Below are 26005 nucleotides of genomic sequence, written 5' to 3'. Positions count from 1 at the left end.
AATGACATGACAGTGTACTGACCTCAGACAGATGTTCCTGCAGCCTGACTGCATCACTACCACATTGCCCACCATGATGCATATCTATAAAGTCAGTATCTTAAGTATTGCAACAGCTATTGGAATTCTTTTGTACAATTGTTAGCTATTTGTGTTTTGATGTGGAAACCGCACCACTGTGCCAGTACTTATACTATTGACTGCATCTAATGATACAATTCATATCATGTTGTGAAGAAGCACCTGCTATGACTCCATAGTAGGTCTGTAATCAAATCACTTTTCATTTTAATGACGCAAGGAAGTGTCTTTCTTTGAAAATCACACTGTGGAGCTTTGACGTTGAACTGATTAAAAGATGATTGACAATAGATACTGTATGAGCTAAGAATAGAAGACAATTTTGAAGGTATTAGATTAGAAATGGAAATAAACACAGTGCTACTTTGATTACATTGACACTGCCTTGGGGGTGTTTTACTGCTCTAGGTCTTTGTTGTTTGTGTTATTATTAAATTATTAAATGTATTAAAGATTGCTTTCATTTTTAATATGTATATGTGTTTCCACCCTGTTTTGTTGTTGTTGTTTTTTTTTAAAAAAAGGACCAAAACTCTGTTTCCAAAGAGGTCATTCTTGTTTCATGCCATGGTTTGACTTTTGGGTGGTTGTTCCTTCCTCCTTGCTCTTGATCCTCAAATGCAGTCAGCTACACTGCAAGTTTTCCCTGAGGGAACCTGTCCAAAGGGATCAATAAAGTTCTGTCTAAGTCTGATACTGCCGTTCAGCCCACTCCTGTAGTTTGAGCCTACTCCTAATGCATATTCGGAATTTATTGTTTGTGTGCACCAAATTAAGCATTCCACTAAACTAAACTAAACTAAAATTGCCTTCAGGCTTATACATAGATCAGCAACAGAAAATATAAATTTGCTTTAATTTGATATTTTAATCTTACTATATTGCAGGCTTCTGGTGTTACATAAATAATTGTGCAGAAGTTTCTCATATTGATCCATGTGTCAAGCTACAACTACTGCTAAAAAATCCTGTGAATGTCATGTATGTCTACCTCTTTCTTCATGAGCTCATACTGCCTTGAAATGTCCTTCTCACATACAGCGTTTGAAACAAAATTGATAATAAAAACAAAATCGATGCCAAACTCTTAAATAGATACCATGTTCTGAAGATGATCATGCCATCTGGGTAACTTAGACTTTCCACAAGGATTGTTCAACCTGTACATTTTGAATTGAAAGCAGGTATTCCTACGTGACAGCAGGAAGAACCCATTTTCTTTCTGGATTCCATCTGAATGTGAACAGTTACAAATAATAAATAATCCTGGGCTTGCTATAGTGTGGATTTAAAAGGGGAGGTTGGAGCTTCATCAGGAATGGTTAACCATATAGTTTTATTAGCACTAGCCATTCAACTTACTTTCATTATTTTATGTATCACTGAGAAAATGTAGTGTGTTTGTGTCATTTCTTTCCTACTTTTACAGTAAGTTAGACCTGTCACTTTGTAGCAGTTTATACAGTAATGGGTTCTATTGTAAAATGACGTCTTTTGTAGCTTTGTCCACCTACTGACGAAAATAAAATGAGTGTGCTTTTGAGTGATTGTTTTAATGTTGATTCATTCATAGTGCGCATCACAGTTTGGCATTTTCCTCTCGCTCGCCGTAATCTGCCTGTACGTTTTTGAGAGACAAGTCGTTACCACCAATCACAACGGCCTCGCAACATTTTCCAGCCAATCCACAGCAGTATGTTGAAAGTACACTTCCATTTATGGACCAGCAGGCACTTCCTCGTTGAGGTGAGGGCTACAAAACGTGTCCCTGCGATGCGAGCCTTGGAGAGTGAAAACACAGGACACAGGATACAACACACAACTGGGATTACTGAAGGCATCTTTAAGCGGACGGACCTCTGTGAATATGGGGGTAAGCATAGAATAACGCTTTATTTTGGAATAATACAGGTTATTTTGAGTGATGACCAGTTATATTGGGTAATGGGGCAGTGGTTTGCGCGTTGTATCATCGCGTGATTGGCTGTCTGTGTTGACTGACTGAGTGACTGTCCAATGATTACAGTATGGAGATATATTAACCAATGGTGTATAAGGTCGTATTGGAATTGTGCTGTTGCTGATATCTTGCCAACTCCTTTATGTTTCTATTGGCTATTGCTGCCCAACCACAATTCACAGCGCTTTTGCGTGAGTGACACTACTTAAGCCCAATGAATGCCTCGCCGGCTTTTCTGTGATTGGTCCAATACACTGTTGTGGGCGGGGTACTGTGGTGTTTTGTGATGGGATGGAAAATGGCGGCTGTTCGGAGACCGCATTAACTTTCTACTACACTAGTACTAACAGCAGCAATACTATATCATGTTTTCTTGTAGTGTATTGGAAGTATCCGAATGAAAACGCATTTGGAAGTTTTGTGTTGATATGACCAGGACGAGTTCAAGAAAGCTAATATTAGCTTGGCACGGCTTGGGATGAGAGGCAAGGAACAAAGCTCGAGTACACAGACTGAACACTTTTATGAGAATTATGATGATATGTCATTATTTTCTTCCTTTCAGTGAAGTAGTGTAGTTAAAGTTAGCCAACCTAAACGTGTCTAACCACACGTAAAGCTTCCCATATATGTCCAATTTAAACTAACTCATCCCGAATGAATTCAGTGAGTGTAAGAAAACATTGTGAAAGGTCGACTAACGCCAGATAGTTTGAGAATGCAGCAAACACATGAATGAATAGCTCGCTGTCTCCACTAGCCAGCTCTGAGGCTTGTTATTAGTAACTTTTGTTGTTAGTCGGTAACTTAGGGTAACTGACTGTGAGAGCAGCTGATGTGAACACACGCCTTCTTGCTGCTTGTTTACTAACGCTACCCACAGCAGCCATGTGCTACCCCGGACACATTTAAGCTGCTTCTCAGTGAGGTTCATATTCTCTCTCTGAATCTGGTTGGATAAAACCAATCTCCCAGTGATAATGGATGATTCCAAACCACGCTACAGTAAAAGGCTGGTAAGTATGAGTGAAAGTACCCGCGTGTTGGTCTATTGTAGGTTGATGTGTGTATTATAATGTGTTTCTGTAGGTTTGTTCGTTAACCATGGTGATGTATTAAGAACAAGGACGGGGATTGGTGTAACACAAAAAAAATGAAAGTTTCCGCAGAGATCAGACATCACATCTGGTGTGTAGGAAAGTAACTGCTGTAACTCTTTTAAGTGTGTAATGTGGTTTGATAAAGTATGTTACCTGACACGCACCGTAGACAGGGATCCAGGAGGACTCAGAAACACCAGGGAAGATGGGGAGTGAGGAACATTAGGGAGGATAAGAAAACAGAGAGGCATGGCTACAAAAAACAGAAGTCATAGCAAAGGACAAATAGAAACCATCTCACATTTCCTCTAGTGACAAAAGAGTAGGGAGTGATGAATGAAAGGAAGAGGCACTGGTGGCTCTAGTCCTACAGCACACTGACTAGAGGGGGTATCTATGAACACTTGAGGTAGGTATTATTACATATTTGAAAAATTCAGTGATGAATTTTTGCTTGCTGACATTCTGAAGTGCAGCAAGCCATTAGATTCTTGTTGCACAATATGCAATAAAACTGGTAGCTGATTGCTTATTGCCTATTGTCAACAGCATATAGTGAACAGTATAAGTCTGCTCTCTTTTTTGTGGTTGGTAGATTTTATCAGTTGTAATAGAATCAATAAGTAGGATCACAGACTGAAACTCTGAGCTGTTAGTTGGTAAATGTGCTCGGCATGTTGATCTGACATGGTCATAAACACCTGAAGAGTTTGTATTGAACTGAATTGCAGTACATTGTAGTAAGTGTTAATATTAGGGCTTGGCCGATACTGGAGTTTTGGGGCCGATGCTGATATTAGGGAGAAAAACAATTCATCATTTTACAAACCATTTATCCTCTCTAGAGGGTTGCGGGGGAAGGGGGGCTGGAGCCAATCCCAGCTGTCATAGGGCAAAAAAAATCAACTTATTGGCTGATAATATTACATGTACAGAATATACATAAACATACGTTTTTTTTAATGATCCTACTAATGTGTTTATCAAACACTTTAACTCTAAAACTTTCTTCTATAAAGTGACATCAGTGCAAACAGTAAACATCACTTGGGGTTTAACAATTATTATTAGCTATGAATAAAAAAAATTGCAGACATTTTTTTGTTAAAAAAACAACATGTGTGTATATTAAACTTGAATTAAGAAAATGTATCAAATATACAGAAATCTGCACTTATCAGACAACATTTACTGATACTGATATATCTGTAATAGATCAATATCAGCTGATAATATCGGCTGATACATCTGTGAGGCTCTAGTAAATATTTATTTAACTTACTAAGTCTGTGTGTCTGAATTAGTCAGAATAGTTGCACTGACACTATGAACATAAACTCTTCTAGGGATTCTCCTGATAGTTTGAAGTTGATATTCCTGTGGAGTGGCAGGGACAGACAGCTGTGTCATCAGAACACAGTGTGTTCAGATAAGCGTATTGCATGGTCAAATACAGACACAGCTGAAGCAGTAGGCGTGATTATGGAGCACGGGGAGGGGTTTGGGGGCTCAGCCTGGGATTATCCCTGTATCACCTGTCATGACCTGGGACCCCTCCTGAAACACAGTCATCTTAGCTCCAGTGTTTGAGAACAATATTAAAACAATACTCTGCACATTTCATCATAGTGTACTTCATATTACTTTGTTGTGCTGGATGTAAATAGACTGTACTTATATAGAGCTTTTAGCTTTTAGTCTAGTCTTTATGACCACTCAAAGCACTTTTAAGCTACATGTCACATTCACCCATTCACACACATTCATACCCTGATGGCAGGAGCTACCACACAGGGTGCTAACCTGCTCATCAGGAGGAAACTAACCATTCATACACATTCATACACCGTTGGTGCAGTCATCGGGAGCAATTTTGGGTCCTGCCCAACGACTAGGGATGTCACGATTACAGATTTTCTTGGTACGATTATTGTCAGAGAAATAATCACGATATTACGATTATCACAATTATTTTTGCATTAATTAATTTCACACTACCACGAATAAGTAAAATCAATCACTGCTTTTTGCTCAATACAGAAAGCAAAATGCGGTAATGAAAAATGTTAGAAGATTACAATATGTCCTCTTCCATGCTTCAGCTCGTGTGGGACTGGGACGCCTCCGTCTGCAACTGCACGGACTGAAAACAAAGCAACACGAGCGGTGACACGCAGTTGTTGTGTCAACGACGGCGTCAGGGCACCGGCGTAGCTACGTCACCGTTCCAATACAGAAGCATAAATTAGGCTTAACTTTGTTTTCGTTCCGGGCGAGTTGCGCTGATGTACCACTATTGTACCAGCATAATGTTTTCTGGAAATTGACGGTATTTAGGAAACGTAACGATTAAATAATCGTACAGTTTAATACCGCAATTAATCGTGAAAACTGGTAATTGTGACATCCCTACCAAGCACCCATCGACATGTGGACTGGAGGAGCCGGGAAATCGAACCACTTATCTTCTGATTGGTTGATAACTGTTCTACCTCCTGAGCCACAGCTGCATGTGTGGCTTCCATCCATCTGTGTATTCCTGTTTTCTCCCCACTGAGGCTATTTTAGACACTTTGTATTCACATCAAACATCTTTATGCACACAGCAATGCGATGCGGCTGCTAAAAGTCTTGTAGACTTCCCCGTACTCCTCAGCAGCAGTTTGTTTTTTTCCACTTCACCTCCTGTTGTTTTCATTGTGTTGCTGAATGTTGCTCTACTTTGCCTGGTTGGCTGTTTCATTCTGGTGTTTGTGAATAGATGCTCTGGTATGAGAGCTGTCAGGTTGTCCACCATAGGTCTTTTTTTTTTTATTGAGGGATTGCAGATAGTGTTGTTCTGTCTTCCCTCTCTTATTTTACTTTGACCCATCCACCTGTTGTCGTCTCTCCTCAGCGGGCTGGTACTCGGCGACGTTACCATGACGATGGCATCTCAGATGAAGAGATTGATGGAAGGAGGACGTTCGACCTGGAGGAGAAAGTTCACAGTAACAGGTTCAGCTCTGACCGGATTGTTCATATGCAGGGAAAAGGTAGGCAGCACAGTCAGTCTGTAACAGTTTCCTCATTATTAAGACTTCACTGCTGTGTGTGTGTGTGTGTGTGTGTGTGTGTGTGTGTGTGTGTGTGTGTGTGTGTGTGTGTGTGTGTGTGTGTGTGTGTGTGTGTGTGTGTGTGTGTGTGTGTGTGTGTGTGTGTGTGTGTGTGTGTGTGTGTGTGTGTGTGTGTGTGTGTGTGTGTGTGTGTGTGTGTGTGTGTGTGTGTGTGTGTGTGTGTGTGTGTGTGTGTGTGTGTGTGTGTGTGTGTGTGTGTGTGTGTGTGTGTGTGTGTGTGTGTGTGTGTGTGTGTGTGTGTGTGTGTGTGTGTGTGTGTGTGTGTGTGTGTGTGTGTGTGTGTGTGTGTGTGTGTGTGTGTAAGTTTCAGGTTTCTTTACAACCTGTATAATCCATATTTATAACATAATATTTGTGTCTTTTAGACTTCACATATGAGTTCATCCAAAAAAGCGGGCTAAGGGACCCAATCCTTTTTGACAAGCCTGAAGGACTGGGAATCAAGTAGGCATCTACTTTATTATTTTAAACTTGCTTCTTCTTTCTTCTCCATTGGATATATTAACTGTCTGCTGGTATAATTTGATATATAAAACAAATAATGAGCGACTTGTAAAATGCTTATTAACCTCTTGTTGTTCCACAGGATGCCTGATCCTGATTTCAGTGTCAATGACGTCAAGATGTTTGTTGGTAAGCTTGCTTCCTTTACTCAGTTAAATACTGAAGGGCTGTCACTTTTTCAAATATTCAAGTACGAATGAATTCAAACTTACAAGTAATAAGTGGAATTAAATTAGACAACATAATGTGTCTTAGATACAGTTTGCTGTGACTCATCAGCATATAAGTATGATCAGTGTTGTCCATCTATCACTGGTCAGAGTCTTACTGTTGAGCTGAACTGTGTGTGTTGAGATTGTCTTCAGAAGGCAGTCTTATTAAGTTGTAGAGATAATGTTGCTGCCTGTTTTAAGCCTCTGCTGCCTCATTAGCGTGCTAAGCTAGCTGCTAAATCCTCAGATTAGTTATTGTTGTGTAGGGTAGAGTAACAGGGATGTCCAAACTATTCCACGAAGGTCCATGTGGCTGCAGGTTTTCATTCAAACCAAGCAAGAGCACACCAGGCTTGACTCATTTAATCTACTGATCTCAAGTCTTCAGACAGCTGATTGGTTGAATCATGTTTGGCCCTTTCAGCCCTTTATGGAATAGTTTGGACATGCCTGATGTAGAGTAAGGTAGCTGCTTTTTACTAAGTTGGCAGACCTTGTGATTTTTTTCATCTACAATGTTTCCCCCAAAAATACTTACACACTGCTTCTCAGGTGCTTCAGTGTTGTGATAATCATTTTTATTCTTTAGCATAGTTTACTGATAGGTCGAACTGATGGTGAACTTTAAGAACATACTCTGCTGGATCACAAGGCAAATGATTTCAAACGTACTTCTGTTGCACTTCTAGAGTTGAATTGGAACAGGTCCTTACAGTTTGAATATATAAGCTATTTTAGGTGTTACATTGGTCTTATTATTAAGAAACTGCTGTTATTTATTTATGTTATTTTATTTTTGTTTTAATTATTTAAATGTGGTTTAAAGTCCTCTGTGTATGTTTTGAAATGTGCTCTGTGAATAGATTTGACTTGAATAAAAGGCGACAACTGACAATTATTGTATTAGTTTATAACAGTTAATTAGCTGATTATTTTCTGTATTGATTTATTAATAGCGATATAGAAAATGCCATTCAGTTTCATTAAGTCCAATGCTTTGTTTGAATAACAGTCCAAAAGCCAATGATTTCCAGTTTCCACTGAAATCAAAGATAAATGCAGCAGTGTTGACAGAGGAGAAGCTGCAGCAGTCATCACTTGAACAATGAATCGATTAAGTTTCACCTGCTGGCAGGTCATTTGCTGTTTATTGATGAATTGACAAAGCTTTGACTTGTCTCCTCTCAGGCAGCAGACGCATGATAGATGTGATGGATGTGAGCACTCAGAAGGGGACAGAGATGTCCATGGCCCAGTGGACACGTTACTATGAGACTCCTCCGTCTCAGAGAGACAAGCTCTATAATGTCATCAGCCTGGAGTTCAGCCACACTAAGTTAGAGAACCTGGTTAAGAGACCTTCCACTGTACGTACACACTTGAACACAACGCACTAAGTGGGACTGTACTTTGATCCAGTTTATTAAGACATCTGTCGTGTGTGTGTGTGTTTGTTTGTTTGTTTGTAGGTGGATTTAATAGACTGGGTGGACAACATGTGGCCTCGTCACCTGAAAGAGAGACAGAGAGACTCAACCAACTCTATCACAGACATGCAGTATCCCAAAGTACAGAAGTAAGAACTCCTTTGTTCACTGCTTTCATGACTTCAGTTCACCTTGAAATGAAACATCCTTCCTGTTCAGTTGTGTGGATACATTGCTGCTGTTCTGCTTTCTGCAGATACTGTCTGATGAGTGTGGAGGGATGCTACACAGACTTTCACATTGACTTTGGAGGGACCTCTGTGTGGTACCACATACTCAGAGGAAGCAAGGTGGGCTCATAGTAGAGTTCAGTTAAAATGGTGCACCTGGAAGTAAAAAATCATAAAGAAATGTCCAGTCCAAAAAGTTTCTGTTCTCCTCACTAAACATCCCAAACCTGTGCAGATGTAATATTGCTCAGGGAGAGTGGAGTGGGTTTTCTAATGGCAGTGTTATATTATCAGGTGTTCTGGCTGATCCCCCCCACCCCTCAGAACCTGGAGCTGTATGAGAACTGGGTGCTTTCGGGAAAACAGGGAGACATTTTCCTGGGAGACCGAGTATCTGACTGCCAGAGGATTGAACTGAAGCAAGGCTGCACCTTCATCATACCCTCAGGTTAATATTAACATACATACACACACACTGCCCAATACATGTGACAGGAAATAAATGTGTGTGTGTGTGTTCTCAGGGTGGATTCATGCAGTATACACACCTGTGGATTCTATGGTGTTCGGTGGAAACTTCCTTCACAGCTTCAACATTCCTATGCAGCTTAACATCTGTAATATAGAGGACCGCACACGGGTTTGTCCAAACACACAGACACACACTCTTATGAGCTGTAAATGACAGGAAGTGATGGTTTTTCAAATGGCTAATGAACCTCTTTTTCCTCCCTCTGCAGGTTCCAGTGAAGTTTCGTTACCCTTTCTACTATGAGATGTGCTGGTACGTGTTGGAGCGCTACGTATTCAGCATCACCAAGACATCCTACCTCACACCAGAGTTTCAGAAACACTCACTGGGCATTGGTATGTACAGGCAAAGTGTTTTCTGATGGGGTTTTTAGTGCAGATGGAGGTGGATAACTCCTTCTTTCTGTCAGGTCTGAAGAAGCCTTCCAGCTCAGATCCAGTCAGTGAGCAGGTGAAGGAGGAGGAGGAGGATGTCAGTGATGAAGATGCTTCAGAGCCTGATAAGCCAGTAGTTAAAGTTAATTTGACGCCATTGGAGCTGGAGGGCCTGTGGAACCTGCTGGGTAAACTTGAGGCTCTGCCCTCCAACAAGAAGTGCGTCCCAGCAGGGATACACAATGCCCCTGCTCTCATCACACACATCAAGGTAGGAGCTGCTGTGTGTGTGTGTGTGTCCCAACAAAGGTTAAACACTATAGTACCTTATATTAAACCTTTTACTGTCCTGCAGGCACTTCTGAAGGATCACGCCAATGACAATCCCAAACTGTCCTACACAGGAAAACCCATCATCAGGTGGCCAAAGAGGGTGAGCAGCCTTTAGCAGTGGACACAGTGAACAGTAGTAATGATGGCAGTTTTTGAAGGCAGCAGCTCCAAATGCACTTTACTGAAAGGACGATGGCTCCTCTTTTACCTCAGTCATGTTTTATTCTTCTGCTCCTCTCCGCCAGCCGTCATGGTATCAGCCTCCTCCCCCTCCACCTCCCCCCCGTCCTAAATTGGCTTCCACTCCTGTCATACCACGACCACAGAAGCCAGCCTCCTCCATGTCTGTGCTGAGGCGGCGCAGAGTCAGGTAACCAGGCCATGAGCTTGAAAGTTGTTTATGCAATCAAATGAGTTCTCACCTGTGTTCACCTGTTGAAAGCATCTGTGTCTTTTCTTGTGTGCAGGTGTAAGCGCTGTGAGGCCTGTATGAGAGCAGAGTGTGGAGATTGTAACTTCTGCAGAGACATGAAGAAGTTTGGAGGACCTGGAAAGCTCAAGCAGACCTGCGTGCTGCGACAGTGTCTCTCTGTAAGTGTCCGTTTTGTTTATTTCCAAATCTCCATCCATCCATCTTCATTCCGCTTATCCGGGGTCGGGTCGCGGGGGCAGCAGCCTAAGCAGGGAAACCCAGACCTCCCTCTCCCCGGCCACGTCGTCCAGCTCTTCCCGGGGGATCCCGAGGCGTTCCCAGGCCAGCCGAGAGACATAGTCTCGGCTCTGACACCGGTCGTACAGGGAACGGACAGCCCATATAGGGGGTCCGATACCCCATGCTCCCGGAGAACCCCCCACAGGACTCCCCGAGGGACACGGTCGAATGCCTTCTCCAAGTCCACAAAACCTCCCCCACCATCGGAGCCAACTCACCACCAGGTGGTGATCAGTTGACAGCTCCGCCCCTCTCTTTGCCCGAGTGTCCAAGACATGCGACCCTTCCAGGTCTCACTGTTGCTGCCAACGTGAGCGTTGAAGTCCCCCAGCAGAACGAGGGAATCCCCAGAGGGAGCACTCTCCAGCACCCCCTCTAAGGAGTCCAAAAAGGGTGGATACTCTGAACTGCTGTTTGGACCATAGGCACAAACAACAGTCAGGATCCGTCCCCCCACCCGAAGGCGGAGGGAGGCTACCCTCTCGTCCACCGGGGTAAACTCCAACATACAGGCACCAAGCCGGGGGGCAATAAGTATTGCCACCCCTGCCTGGCGCCTTTCACCCGTGGCAACTCCAGAGTGGAAGACAGTCCAACCCCTCTCGAGAAGGCTGGTTCCGGAGCCCTTGCTATGCGTCGAGGTGAGGCCGACTATATCTAGCCGGAACTTCTCAACCTCGCACACCAGCTCAGGCTCCTTCCCCACCAGAGAGGTGACATTCCACGTCCCTAGAGCTAGCTTCTGCAGCCAGGGATCGGACCGCCAAGGTCCCCGCTTTCGGCTGTTGCCCCGGCTCACATTGCACCCGACCCCTTTGGCCCCTCCTACGGGTGGTGAGTCCACGGGAAGGGGGTCCCACGTTGCCTCTTCGGGCTATGCCCGGCCGGGCCCCATGGGTGCAGGCCCAGCCACCAGGCGCTCGCCATCGTGCCCCACCCCCAGGCCTGGTTCCAGGGGGGGGGCCCCGGTGACCCGCGTCCGGGCAAATCTGTTCAAAGTAAAATGAGTGATTTCTTTTTAAACACATTTCACATGTTAAATCATCCCCGAAACATGTGAAGAGACTGTAAACTATGGAGTTAGAGCTTTAAACTGGTTTTCACCATTTTTGTGTTCAAAAGTTTTTTGGCAAGCCTGAACTGGTGGATCAATGACCCCCCCCTCCAAATATATATATATATGATATACTGTATGGATATGATGTGTGAGCTAGCATTATAGAATATGTCCCTCACTTTACAAAAACAATCAAAAACAGCTTGGAGCGTCCCGGGTGGGGAGAGTAGACAGCTGTTTATTCATTGTATTAGAATGGGCTATCGGGATAGATATCATTATTGGGATATAAATGTAAGTAAAGTTAAGTGCACTGAACTCCATTGGAGGAAAAAACAAACAAACAATTGAACAAACTGATGATTGGTGATGGATCGCTTGTTAACTGATCATTTATGTTACATTTCTACTGAAATAAATCCACATTTACTTACAAAATGTGCTGAATTAAATAATGGCTGTTAATATTACTTTATTTAAAAAATATCATCCACGTTGCTTTTGAAACCTAACTTTATATACTTGACTATTTTTTTTGAATCATTCTAATTTGTCTGGGTGGTTAATCACACATTTTTGCTGTTGTGACAAACACATATTTATTGTTGGCTTTAATATTATTTGTAAATGTACAGTGTTTGATGAATAAGTCTGATTTGTAAATCACCCTCCTGTCCCCTCCAGCCTGGCCTTCCTCTTTCTGCAGTGTGTGAGATCTGCAAGGAGCCCAATCAGGAGGAAACTGGAGACCCCTCCCTCACTCTGATGGAATGTTCCAACTGTGCACAAATCGTCCACCCCGCCTGCCTCACGGTACACACACACACACACACACACGCACACACTGTTCCACCTTTTAATATTTAAGTTACAGTGATGCCCCCCCCCCAAAGCTAAGAGACATAACACAGACATTAGTGATGCACGTTGACACCTCTAACTTTATTGACAAATACATTTCCTGTAATTGATTTAGCCTTATGCAATTTGTCAAAGTGAACATAAATAAATAAGTTTGCAATTGTCTCTGAGCTTCACAGACCAAGTGGTTGATGTCGATGAACAGTGCTGATGTGTTAACAGGGTTTGTTTCCATCTGTCTCTGCAGGTTCAGGGTGAAGGAGTGGTCAATAAAGACCTGCCCAGCTGTTGGGAGTGTCCAAAGTGTGTCCAAGGGATTACTGACCCAGAGGTACACAACTTTCTCTTGTACACACTGACATCCACTCTCAGATACCCCAGGCTCTTGTATGCACATATGTTGAATACACAGCTGCAGACCGTGCACACACCTGCGCCCTCTCTATGGCACTCAGTCCATCATGCTGGGCGTTCACATACACTTGGTTCCAGTGTGTTAAAGCTAATGGGTATTGTGTGTCTCCTGTCTGTTTGTGTTTCATTTTGTGATTCTTTTTGTTTGGTTTGGTTTTTATTTTGGTTGCTTTATTATTTCCTTTTTATTTATATTCATTTAACTGCGTCAGTCATCAGGCAGCGATGAATCGTTGGCTGCCGGCCACCAGCAGCACATCCGTCCCCACGGCCCCCTGGTCCTCAGGCTGGGCCCTGGGCCCTCTGCTACAATAGGGGGTCCTGTGGGCTCCCAGCAGGATGGGGAGGTGGTCCGCTGTGGTTTCTTCCCTCCTCCTCCTCCTCTTCCTTCCTGCTCTTCCACCTCCTCAGCGTCACTTCTATTGGTGGCGGCCCCTCTGCCTTCTCAGCCAATCAGCTCGAGACTGGTGAGAGGTGCCGCCTACTCTATACATCTACCCGTCTGTCGCGTGCATCCCATCTGTTTTTTCCTTTCCATTTTCAAGAGAAGAGACATGACTCCTGTTGAAATGATCTGTGTTCAGATAGTTTGTACAGGAGTAATGCCTCCTGTCTCAGACTGCTGGCTGTTTTACTTTCTTCATACTTTCTAAATTATTTTCTCGTGGCTCATTGTTATGGACAGCTTGTTGCTTGCTCTTGACAACTTTAATTAAGTCCCACTCAAAGTCATGTTGTGATTGTGGACACAGCATATATGCTATAAAACATACAGCTTATTACAAGGTCCTACTTGTTCACTTTAAAATGATGAACTATCTTTTGTTACTGATGTGTTAGAAAGAGGTTAGAGAAGCTGATGTAGCTCAGTGGCCCTTTAATTTCTGGATGCTCTACTGTTGTGACACTTTACACTGTGTGCTGGTCCCTGCATCACTGCAATGGTTGACTATCATTTGTCAGCAGGGACAGGATATGTTCAAGTAGCTGTTATGATTGTGCTCCGTCTCACTGAACTAATCCTTGTGGTGGTCCACTGCTCCCAGTGCAAAATGAAGAAAAGGGCTTACAAGGATTTCTGGTCCTTGTTGAACCAGAATTAGTCCTAAAGAACAAAGACAGATATCAGAGGTTGTTCTCAGAATACAGCAGGAGGATGGAGATGTACAAACCAAGTCTCTGATACAACGTGCCATGCCAACACACACACACACACACACACACACACAACATGTGAATGTGATCAATAACAGCAGTTAACTAAATATGATCTTTACTTTGTTATATGTTCTGTATATAAAAATGACTTAAATTTGTGATGAGTTGTACAAGATTGTGAGTGATAAATGTTCTGACAGATTTTGAACTTTTGGGATTACAGTGTAATTGTGCGGTTTCAGAACACTTGAATAATAGAAAATGAATAGAGAGAAAAATATCATTCAGATCTCATTCATTCAAAATAATTAATTTTAGTTTTTATATCATTGGAATAATGTTATAAGCACAGTGTACTCTGAGGTGTTCTGATATTTGAAAACACAGCCGTCTATGCTGAGGATGCTCTACATTGTTTCACACTTAACTGAACTTTATCTTCACTGAAGAGGAGGAGTACCAGCATGCTTCACTTCAGGGTAAACTCTTCTTTGGTCCACTGTGGTTGTTTTAAAGTGTTTAATAAAATTGGATTGGATTTAATGAGTAGAGAAAGTATGTTGCCATGGGTACCAATGGAAACTTGGGTAATCTTTTTGCATTGAAGTTTCCGATCTAAAAACAATGAAAGTAATGGCAGAACATCAAAGAAACCAACCTCATCCGTGAGAAGAAGAATCTCTGATATGAGGCTTTCTCACATTGAGCTGTCAGTTCTTTAAAAGTCACTTCTGACATTTTTTTCTCTCTTCCTCCAGCAGTCTAGAGGAGACAAAGGTGAAGGCCTTCCAGGGGTAAGTTATTATTGTGAGGTCTCTCCTGTAATATGTTAATATTATTTCTGAATATTCTTTTGATTGAAGGTATCTGACAGTTTACTTCTCTCCACCTCATTCCTCTCTCTCCAATGTTTCCGTATCTTTTGTCTTTTATCATTCTCCTTCCTCTCATCCTTTCGCTCCTCATGTTTACGCATTTCCAGAAGCGGAAATCTTCCTCCCTGCTGGATGCTCGCATGGCTAAGATTTACAGACGACAGAGACACAGCCGTGACGGAGATGACTCTGCCAGCGATGACGATGATGAAGGTTTGAAGCACTTTGCTCTGCCTGCTGCCTGTCAACAATACCTACTCTATAACTGCGTTACACCACATCAGTCATATGGGGCACAGGATATAAAGGGACGTTTTTCAAAATGTTTCTCAGAAAGAAGGAGAGAAAAATATAGAAGCCCTGAAAGGCAAGTGAGATTTGGTTTTCTGATGATTCAATTTCTGAGTCTGATCCTTTGTTATTGACTCAAGAACAAGTTCCTTTTTTTCTGTGAAACAGCTGAAAAAAAGTTTTAAGTGAAGAATGTTTTGAAACACAGGATTCTTCAAGTGTTTATTGTTATAATACTCATGTTGGCCACAAGAAGAGACTCATGTACCACTGTCCAATGTTCTACACAGGACTGAAAGCATTTGTTTTATTCAGGTCAGAGGATACATTATACCAGTGTACACACAGAAACCTCACAAACCCACACAAACACATATCCATGTGCACACCCATGTATGCACAAACATTCACACGTTTTCTTGTGTATATCTGTATACAAAGAGAAAGACATCAGTACAATAAATTCATCTTATAATTGTTCTAGTTATCACATTTAAGATCTTTAGAAGTCTCCAACTCTGCTCATGGAGAGCTACTGTCCTGCATGTTTTAGGTAGCTCACCACTCTGACACACCTGATTCTAATTATTAACTCATTATCAAACCCTTGATGAGCTCCAGCTGCTTAATAACAAGTTAATACTTAAAATCAGGTGTGTTAGAGTGGGTAGATGCCTAAATGGCCAAAATAAATGACTGGTTTGCCATCTGCTCACCTCATTCTCTCCAACAATGTTGAAGTTCCTTTGTACTTTGAATTTGGAGTGTCTTAAAGTATCACATTATAATCTTCCATGTGTATTATTTCAATAGTTTGAGTCAGTTGTTTCCTAGTTGTTTTCACCTGGTTCATAAATAACTTATATTATCACTGTTAAAATAATTAAGATCAGACTTAGAAATGGGAAATTCAGAATAAACATTTTGTCATGTGCGTTTCAGGGCCTCTGTAGGAAAGCTTTTGTATTTCAGTATTTGATTGACAGATATCACATTTCACTTCATACTGATTCCATGTCTGCAGCCTCTCAGAGAAGGAAGATGTCACTACAAGCTCGAGGAGGGGGGCACTCTTCCAGGAGGGGGTTTGGTGCCAATAGGAGAGGCCTGCTGAGAGGAGGCCCGGCCAACAGAGGAAGCAGAGGAGGCCTGATGACTCCTGGCTCCTCCTCTGTCCTCAAGCTGAAGCGTGGGATGGGCATGAGGGACAGCGTGAGGAGGGGGAGAGGGGTGAGGCTGAGGGGAGGCTCTAGGGTGCAGCGGAGGGGGGACTCTTCTGAGGAGTCGGATGATGATGATGATGACGAAGAAGAGGATGACGACGACGACAGCGAAGACGGAGACAAAGAGGAACGTCTTCGTCAGCGCAGGAGGAGGCGAAGGACCGATGATGATGACGACGACGATGATGAGGATGAAGATGAGGACAGTGAGGGGCAGGAATTTGACCCAGAGGACGAAGAGATGGACACATTGGAAGATGAAGAGGAAGAAGAGGAGGAGGAGGAAGGACGCTGGGATTCAGACCCAGAACCTCCGGTGCTCCTGGTGTCTGACCTGAATGATGACCTGCTCAGTGGCTCCTACCTGACTGTGACTCTTCAGCGCCCCCACAAGGCCAAGAGACAATCTGGTAAGAGTGAGTTAACAAGTGTAACAAAATGTGTAACATGTAAAGTATGATCTACGTTTCCTGCTCATGACTGCACTGTCAATAGAATAGAATAGTCTTTATTAACGGAATTTACGAAAGTATCTCTGCAGTACATTTGGTTAAAAAAGGAAAGAATAAACCCTAACCCTAACCCACATAAAAGAATGAATAATAAATAAATGGTATAAATCAGTGCAATGAGTCACAGAGCGTCAACGATACAGGTGCATAGCAGCAGAATAGTGAAAAGTGCAATTTAGGGCTGCAACAACAAATCGATAAAAATCGATTATTAAAAGTGTTGGCAACGAATTTCATTATCGATTCGTTGTGTCGCGCGAATACTGCATTACTCACCAAGTCACAGAGCAGTTCAGACGCGGCTGAGCAGAGCCGGTATCAGCAGGAGCGGAGAAAACGGTCCGCCCGAAGTCTTCTAAAGTGTAGGAGCAGTTCACTACATACAACTAGAAAGTGTGTGCTGCATCCTGCTGAGGGCGGCACGAAGCGCGTGTGCGCACGTATGCACGTGCACAAAAAACGATCGGTTATCTATCACTTTTGCGCGTCAATCAATGATATAATGTCACTGTGTGGATCATTAACCTTATTATCATTATAGTTAGTGAACTATCAGCTTCTACCTGCTCAGATCTCACAGTCAGCAGCAGGAGAGGAGGAGAGCAGCAGTTAGTAGCTATGTATGGAAAGCTAATGATGGTAAAAGTAAAACTGGTAACTACAGAAATAAACCATAATTTATACTGTAAATATATAGTTTCACAGACAAATAGTTGTATTTTTTCTGGGTTGTGTGTGAAATCATTAATAATATAAAACCAGTCTGTACACCACCAAGATGAACTGGTTTAGACTTTATTCTTGGTTGACACTGCTGGAGTAATTCTGATTTATAAGTGTATTTGTGTGACACAGGTTTTTTATTACCAATTTGTTATAGTTTGCAATAATAATATAACTGAACCGCCACTGAATATTGAAACAAATCCTGTTAACAGTTTTATAATTTTCATTTTTCTTTATTATTTATCTTTTATTTATTGTTCCAACAGCTCAGGTTGATTGAACAACAGAAAATACCTCATACATGTGTATGTTATTTTGTTAAAGGTATGAGACATTAACATTTAGTTGTTTTGTTTAAATCATTATTTATAATTTAATATTATTTTAACAGCTCAGGGACGTCCAAGCAGCAACATGTTGTTTGAGCAATTTTTTGCATTGTCAATTTGATATAATGTTTTGTTTTTGAATGAAGGGTTGGAAATTTTAAAAAAATAATTGTTTATATCCGATTCATCGATTAATCGAAAAAATAATTGACTGATTAATCGATTATCAAAATAATTGTTTATTGCAGCCCTAGTGCAAGTTGTAGAAAGTAAAGGTGAATGAGTTTAAACTCCAACAGAAGTTTGTTGTCCCTTCTCAGGCTCCATAGTTCCAAAGCTGGAGGCAGCTATGGGTCCAAGGACATCAACAGTGGGTGCAGGGGGTCAGCAGGGCTTCATCCAGAGAAAGACAGCTCTGTCCAAACCTTCACGCCTCAAGAGTGGTGACACCACAGCTGACAGCCAAACCCCACGAGGACCTGGGAGGTGATCAAATCTGCTAGCTTGGTTAGCACGGTGGATTTACAGTCCATGGTTAACTGTGATATTGCTAATGCTAAGTTTGGATATTAAAAAACTTCAAAGCAAATGTACTAATAAGGTAGCAAAAGCTGCACTTATGGTGCTTTTCCACTACACAGTTTCAGCACGACTCGCCTCGCCTCGCCTCGGTACGGTTCCAGAACAGACCTTTTCCATTACAAAAAAGTACCTACTCAACTTGGGCGGGGTCGTCATAGCACGGCTACGCAAAACTGCCGTGACTTCGTTTTATACGCAACACAAAACACATAAACAATGGAGGACATTGAGGCAGTGGTGTACTTGCTGCTGTATGAGGCTTTCTGTCTCACACAAAGCAAGAAAATTGAGCCGTATGGCTGTAACTATGGTTGTAACTATAGCTGTAACTATGGTTGTAACGCTGCTGCCGGTATTTAAAAATGCCGGGTTTGATTCTTGTGTGGGACGGTTCATGACTCTTCCAGCGACAACTCTTCTGACCAATCAGTGGCCAGCAGTGTGTCGACGTCACATTTTAGTACCGGCTTGGCTCGCTTGGAACCTCACCAGAGCAGGTACTAAAAAAGGACCAGGTACCAGGTACTTTCCCTAGTGGAAACGCAAAAAAGAACCGAGGCGAGTTGAGGCGAGTCGTGTTGGAACGGTGTAGTGGAAAAGCGCCATTATACTCCTATTCTAATCTGGGGTTATGTTACGTAATGCACATAACCAGTGTTGTTGCTGAGGTGTGGTAGCGACTTAGCATACCATGCTTTATCATCTTTTTTACTCTAAATAGGACCAAAAAGTGTTTACTTAGGTAATAAATCCAGAGAAAAGTCTTTTTCTCACTAACTGCTGGCCTTTTAAAGAGAGCGCAGGTGTAAGTCATTTTTCCACATTGGCATCATTTTTCAGACCCAAAGCTTCCTGCTCTGATCTATGAATTGTTGCTACTAAACAGCCTGATACATCTTCTTCCACTGTACTGTAGATCTCCATTATTGTCTGTAAACTATTAACTATTAACACATCAGTGAGCCACACTGTTGCACTCTGCGCCATGTTCCTCCATCCCATGAACACACACTGCAGTCCCACAGACACTGTCCTTTACATGTGGATTAAACCACCGCTGAAAATAGTCCCTCACAAATGCACTATATCCTCCTGTTTAAATAACATTTGATTTTAAAGCACAGTGCCCAGCTGTTTTAGGAAATGACTGAACAAAATGTGTCGCTGTGTGTAAAGTTCATTCATGACTCACCCACTGCCCTCACTGAGTTCATTTTGCATACCAGTGCCCACAGTCATCAAGTAATAAACTCAACTGTTGTTCATGGACAAACAACATACCATAATGTCCCTTTTTTGAGAGTGAGATCAAGAAACACCGTGTAGCTGACATTTTAAAACGTGATTAATAGTGAAACCTGTTCATCACTGCCTCCCTGCTTTGAATACATGACACATTAATTACCCAATCAGCATTTTATATTTTGTCGGCTATGTTGCAGGCCGCGTCTCCGGGGTAACCACGGTGAACGAGGCACTAGGGATCGGTCTGCGTCTTCCACAGAGGAGGAGGATGCTGCTGCTCATGCTGCATCCTCCACCCTGTCTCCTCCGTCCCTGTTGTCCCTGCCATCCTTTAAAGACGTGGGCAATGAGAGAGGAGGGGAGAAGGAGGTTTGGGTGTCTGTGTTCAGATACCTAAACAGAGCTGAGCTGCTGGCCTGCATGACTGTTTGCAAGGCCTGGTACAAGTGGTATGTCACACTCATCTTATTCTACAAGCTTCATGTGAAGCTTCTGTCTTCATTTGTTTGAGTTGGAGAAGCACAGGGTGAGGTAGTGATGCAGCGTGTGTCCCTGTCCTGTGCAGGAGCTGTGACAAGCGTCTGTGGAGCCACATGGACGTGAGCCGGTGCAGTCCACTCAGTAACCAGGCCCTGGCAGGCATTATCAAACGTCAACCTGTCTCTCTGGACCTGTCCTGGACCCCGCTGGCCAAGAGACAGCTTAACTGTCTGCTCACCAGACTCCCAGGTACACACCACACACACACACACACACACACACACACACACACACACACACACACACACACACACACACACACACACACACACAGATCTACCAGTCCCTTCCTGTCTCATCCCAGCTCACTTTGTGTCTGTAGGTCTCAGGGAGTTAAGGTTGACCGGTCTGTCCTGGTCCTGTCTGTCAGCAATGGTTTCTCCCACTTTGCCCTACCTGCGACTGCTGGATCTGCGCTGGTGTGAAGGTGTCAAAGACGCACAAATTAAAGAGATCATCACCCCAACTGGTCAGTAATACCAGAAATGATCATGACCAAAGCCTGGATAACTTTATCTTTCCTCCCCAGATCATCACATCCAGCTCATCTTCTCCTCCTTCCTGTCTCTCCCTGTAGGCTCAGAGTCGTCTCGCAGCAGACTGAGGAACATGGTGACGCTGCGTCTGTCTGGTCTGGATGTCGGTGAGTCAACGCTGAGGCTGTTACAGCGCCACATGCCACAGCTGGAGAGACTGGACCTGGCTCACTGCAAGGACATAACCGACTCGTCCATCGCCCTGCTGGCAGCAGCCGGGACACACACTCGCAACAACCTCACTGAGCTCACACTGGCAGGTCAGTGTTTGAGCACAGGTGCTCTCCCAAGGAGACAGTCCTTTATTGAGTACATGCTAGAAGTTAAAATACAGTGTCTGCTGGTCCACTGAGGTTTTATCTGCCTGTCATGTCTTCTTTTATGATGCATGGTTGCCACTAACAGTGACATACATACTTCCAGTACCAACTGATTGATTCTTTTTATTGATGAATAATTTACTTTCTAAAATGTCAATATTAATGAGAATAGTTGTTAGGGCATAAAATCATTTAAGCAGCGTATGAAGTCTCACAACAGTCGAGTTAAGACATATTAAAACATTATTGATGTTCTCATGATGGAGAATGTGGTGCTGTGGAAATGTCCCTTATACTTAATTTATCAACATGTAACCATGGAGGGAGTGTGAGTGCATCAAAAACAAAACAACCAGGGAGGCTTCTAACTCATTTAATAATTAATCATCAAGGCAGACCTTGACCTGTGAATAATTACAATAATGGATTTTAACTCTTTTTTAAATTTACCATGGTGATCTATAGAAATGCTCGTAATGATTTACTGCAGCTGTGAAACCTGACCAATCAGGTTTGAGCAGTAGGGATGGATTCATCAGTTTGTGAATGTGTGCTTTGTGTTCTAGTTTGAATGGATGAACCTAAGAAACACAGTGATCAACATAAGCAAATAGATGATAGCAGCTCCTGACTGTCTGTCTGTACATCTCTACAGGTTGTAGTCAACTGACAGACGGCTGTCTGCCCTATCTGAAGCGTCTCTCCTCTCTGACTTTGCTGGACCTCAGAGGCTGTAAGAGCATCAGCAGGCGAGCCTGTGACGCCTTCATCTCTGACCTGTCCCACATCGCCCTCTACTGTATGATGGAGGAGAAGCTCATCCAGCGCCTGGACTAACACATTGTTACATGGTCCGCTGTTACGGAGGACAATAAATACTTTGCTAAAGCTCTCGTTCATATGATCAAACTTTTGTGCAAGAGGAAGAGAAGGAAACCTGCTGTCAGCTGACTGAAGAATTAAACCTGACCTGACTGTAGATGACTTTAGGCAGCTAATTTGGGAAGTTGATTTTATGTGCAGTCTTCCCCTTAGTTGACTTTTAGTTTAATCTCAGAACTTAAATTAGAAGACTGGAAGCAGTGTTCATGTAATGCTAGTCTAAACATTGGAACATGAAACGGATATCAAGCATTTTCACAAGATATCAGTTCCTTAAGAAAAGCCAGCCATCTGCACGAGAGTGCTCGTTAATCTTTTCCCAGCACAGTTCAGGCAGTGCTTCTGCCCTTTGGTAAAGACAGGAATAGACTTTGAATCACTGACTTTGTTCACTGACCCCAAAGATTTCTGTGATCAGTGGAAGGTTTACATTCACGCCATATCTTCTGTTATTGTTAGAATGTTCACATGAAAACATCCTTTCTTTATACTGACTGAAGCAGGATGGCACACTGCTTGTTACAATGTCTTCATTATTTTTTTTTAGGAGCTAAAGCACAGAAGAAAAGTGAACTTCTTTTTTTAAACTAATTTCAACAAACTGGACAGTTGTGTATTATAGAGTCTTTCTGTGTGTTCAGGTATTTTCATGTGTGTGTATATATTTGTTTATTTGCTCTTTTTTGGGCAGGTTAAGATTCACATGAATATTTAAGTGTGAAAATAATAAAAAAAAAATATTGAAATGTGAGTGTTTGTTGCAGAATAGTGGAATATGATATTCTATGTAGTGTGCTGTGTTGACTCCCAGCAAACCACTGTACCTCCAGAGCCAGAGGCACAGCCGACAAGACCTACAACACGATAAGGTTATATTAGAACTAGATAGCTTGTATTAAGACCTCATGTTAAGATTTTCAATTTCAAACTTCTCATAAACAAATCTTCTCTTATGACATTAAAGACCATTTTATACGTTTTGCTCCAATGAGACTGAATGAAGTAGAGACCAATGTGCATGAGAACCTTATGCACAGTTTGAGGATCTGTGTTTGCCATAAGCTAGATGCAGTTGGCATCATCATTGAGAGTATCCCAGTGATCCTGATAATGCAGCCAAATCATGCTGCCTTCTGCTTGGCCTGGCGTACGCCCTCAATCTGTACTATCTGTCCAAACTGTCCAAAAAGACTGTTTGTGGGACTTGATACACTTTACCCAAAACCAACCTCGAGGTTCATGAGCCTCAAACACAAACGTGTGGCCTAAATAGTCAAACATGGCTGTTGGCCTGACACGCATGAAAGGCTGTACTGTTGTTAGTTTTCAACACTTTGTTAAAGTCTGATGAATGTGATTCTTTTGATCATTGGTCTGGTTTTATAGATTGTTTATGAATGAACAAATCTTTAAGCTGCACTTTAAAATAGTTAGTAATGACTGAAGTCATTTTTTAAACTTTCTATCACAGCTTTTATGGGAAACATTTAGCAAATATTCACTGCAATTCAAATTGTGACACTTCTGGTGAGACCTGCAGTATTAATGACAAGTAGACTCTCAACTCAGTGACACGTAAAATCCAATAAGATGGACGGATAGATAAGACTTATACTATCAAATACTGTATATCACTTACCAGGAGTGGCTGGATTCACTGATTTAAATGTTAAATCTGTAAATATACTGGTAAAAGACTTATTAATGTTGTATTAAAAAGAATAATAGATTGCAATAATGACAACTGGGAAATTGAGATTTTGGGGTTATGAACTCATTACCCAAACAAAATGTAAACAAATGAATACATTTAGGAATAATATGATTTACTGTAGCTTTAGTGATTATAAAGATAATAAGAACTAATGAGATAATAAAAGCCCAACATCACTCCCTTTGACATATTCATTGATTTTATCCAACACTGAAAAAAGGAAATGAAGATATAAGATTTAACTTTTCTCTAGTTCTCTTTTTTGTTTCCTTTCCTGTTTGAATATTTGATCAAAAAGTAGAATTTCACACATTAGTTCTTAAGGAAAAGAAACTTTTCTTGAACCTTCCTGAAAAGATGGAGTTTAAAGTACTGAGCAGTGCTGGGTTAACCACTTAGGCTTTCTTTTAATAACATAGCAGTATGTATTTCAAGAAAATTGCATAGCATATACAAAATAGCATCAGGCAGTCAAGGTTGGCTGGTGCTTAAAACAATGTAATATAAGTCCAGAAGTGGTCTGGCAATTGTCTAGAGATAGCTAGTTACCTTTATGGTAATGGTTTAAATGAACCACCAACCCACAGCGTTTATACAGTGCATGAGTCAATCAGCATGGTGACTACAAGACCAACACTCACACCCACTTTACACAGCAAATAGCCGAGTGTGTGGGAGCGAGAAAGTAGCTCTTCTTTCAGTCGTCAAACTACTGCAGTCACTTTTCATGTGGACAACTGAGGGCAACACGATGACATCATTGTTATCCTCATTGGTATAATTCATTGTGTCTCTCCTCTCTGTGATGCCAGGCTGTTCAACCTGCTTTACCTTCAGAACAGGTAGAAACACGTTTGCCAGAAGACAATAGCGGAAAAAAAGAAAAAAAATTACAATACTGACAACTTAGTTTGAAGCATAATGGACCTTTAACCACAGTACTGCCATCTGGAAGCTTGAGAAGAATTTACTGTTGGTTTTGATGCTCTGAAACGACAACTTAAAAACAACACCATTACTTTGGGACTACCTAAATGGCAGATTAGTAAACTACTCTACTGTGTCTCAAACCCAATTTCAGCTGGTACTGACATGTAATCACATAGTGGCCCCCAATGTGACATGACCAGAAGCTTCTGGAGGTGGTCCCATCCTACTATCCCAAGCTGTTTGTCTAAAATCTTGACAAGATATTCCTCTAAAGCCAGATTATGTATCTAGATACAGATAACATGTTAATAGCAGGTGTAGATGGGGCCTCAGTCAGTAGCAAATCATTCCTCCACTGCTGATGTGATCAATCTTCCAGGTAGTCAGGTTAGGTTTATGCTCCGAAGTAACTTGGAAAGGATATGAAAGCCAGATTACTCCATACTAATTCATTTTATCCATGTTTATTTGGCATCAAAACCAGAGTATTTAATGCTAGGTTATTATTGTAAATTAGCATATATAGCAGCTGTTGTCTAATTAGATCTTACTGGCTAGTCACATCTCTGCTGAGAGGCTAGGGCATGTGATAAGTAGAAGGACAACGGTTAAAATGCTGGTGAAAAAAACACATTGTCACAAAAAGTGTCCCTGGGAGAATGTCACTATGAAAAAAATATGGTATTTGATACAGTAGCATATCGCTGACACTGTTTCAAAAACGTTCTGCTCAGTTTTATATGATAATGACAATTTTGTTTCCTTTTTACAAGATTCTTTCCAATCATTTTGTCATGCTATCATTTTTGTTTTCATTATAAATTGTTTTTAGTTTTAACAAGAAACATTTCCTGTTATATCCTGTTCTGTCTTGAAAAGTCTGTATGCTCATCACAAATGATGAACAAAATCAACTGATACGGCACAACAAGAGCAGTTGCTTGTCAAAATGGAACACTTGGTATGTATTGTGATGTGAGTAACACAAATACAGTGCCTTTAAAAAGTATTCGCCCCTTGGATGTTTTCCCCTTTTATGGCTTTTATAAATTGAATCATGGTCAATATAATTTGTCTTGTAAAAAATACTTTTTTTTTTTTTTTTTTTTTACAAAAAACAAATCTTTAATGTCAAAGTGAAAACAGATTTCTACAAAGTAATATCAATTAATTAAAAATATATAATAATAAATATTCACCCCCTTCATGTTAGTATTTAGTAGATGCAC

General features: G+C 41.8%; 1 protein-coding gene across 2 annotated transcripts; it reads left to right on the top strand.

Moving 5' to 3' along the window:
* Positions 1-1837: 1837 nt before the first annotated feature.
* kdm2aa (lysine (K)-specific demethylase 2Aa) lies at positions 1838-22863 on the top strand. Of its 2 annotated transcripts, XM_062428028.1 has the most exons (26): positions 1838-1954; positions 6038-6176; positions 6623-6701; positions 6844-6890; positions 8162-8340; positions 8443-8549; positions 8657-8750; positions 8925-9078; positions 9155-9270; positions 9371-9497; positions 9572-9807; positions 9892-9969; positions 10115-10239; positions 10337-10460; positions 12323-12451; positions 12747-12830; positions 13126-13380; positions 14833-14865; positions 15054-15159; positions 16262-16870; positions 18348-18513; positions 20052-20303; positions 20420-20583; positions 20717-20863; positions 20972-21190; positions 21906-22863. In XM_062428028.1, exons 1-26 carry the CDS (start codon positions 1949-1951, stop codon positions 22085-22087), a joined length of 3957 nt encoding a protein of 1318 aa, XP_062284012.1. In that variant the 5' UTR covers positions 1838-1948; the 3' UTR covers positions 22088-22863. The 2 variants fall into 2 exon arrangements, with proteins under 2 accessions (XP_062284012.1, XP_062284004.1); XM_062428020.1 differs by lacking the exon at positions 13126-13380 and having other exon boundaries at positions 14830-14865.
* The last annotated feature ends 3142 nt before the right edge of the window (positions 22864-26005 follow it).

The sequence above is a fragment of the Scomber scombrus genome, chromosome 2 (genome assembly GCF_963691925.1).
Source record: "Scomber scombrus chromosome 2, fScoSco1.1, whole genome shotgun sequence".
Lineage (NCBI taxonomy): Eukaryota > Metazoa > Chordata > Actinopteri > Scombriformes > Scombridae > Scomber > Scomber scombrus.
The sequence above is the reverse complement of the archived record's forward strand: the minus strand, read 5'-3'. Positions and strand labels throughout refer to the sequence as shown.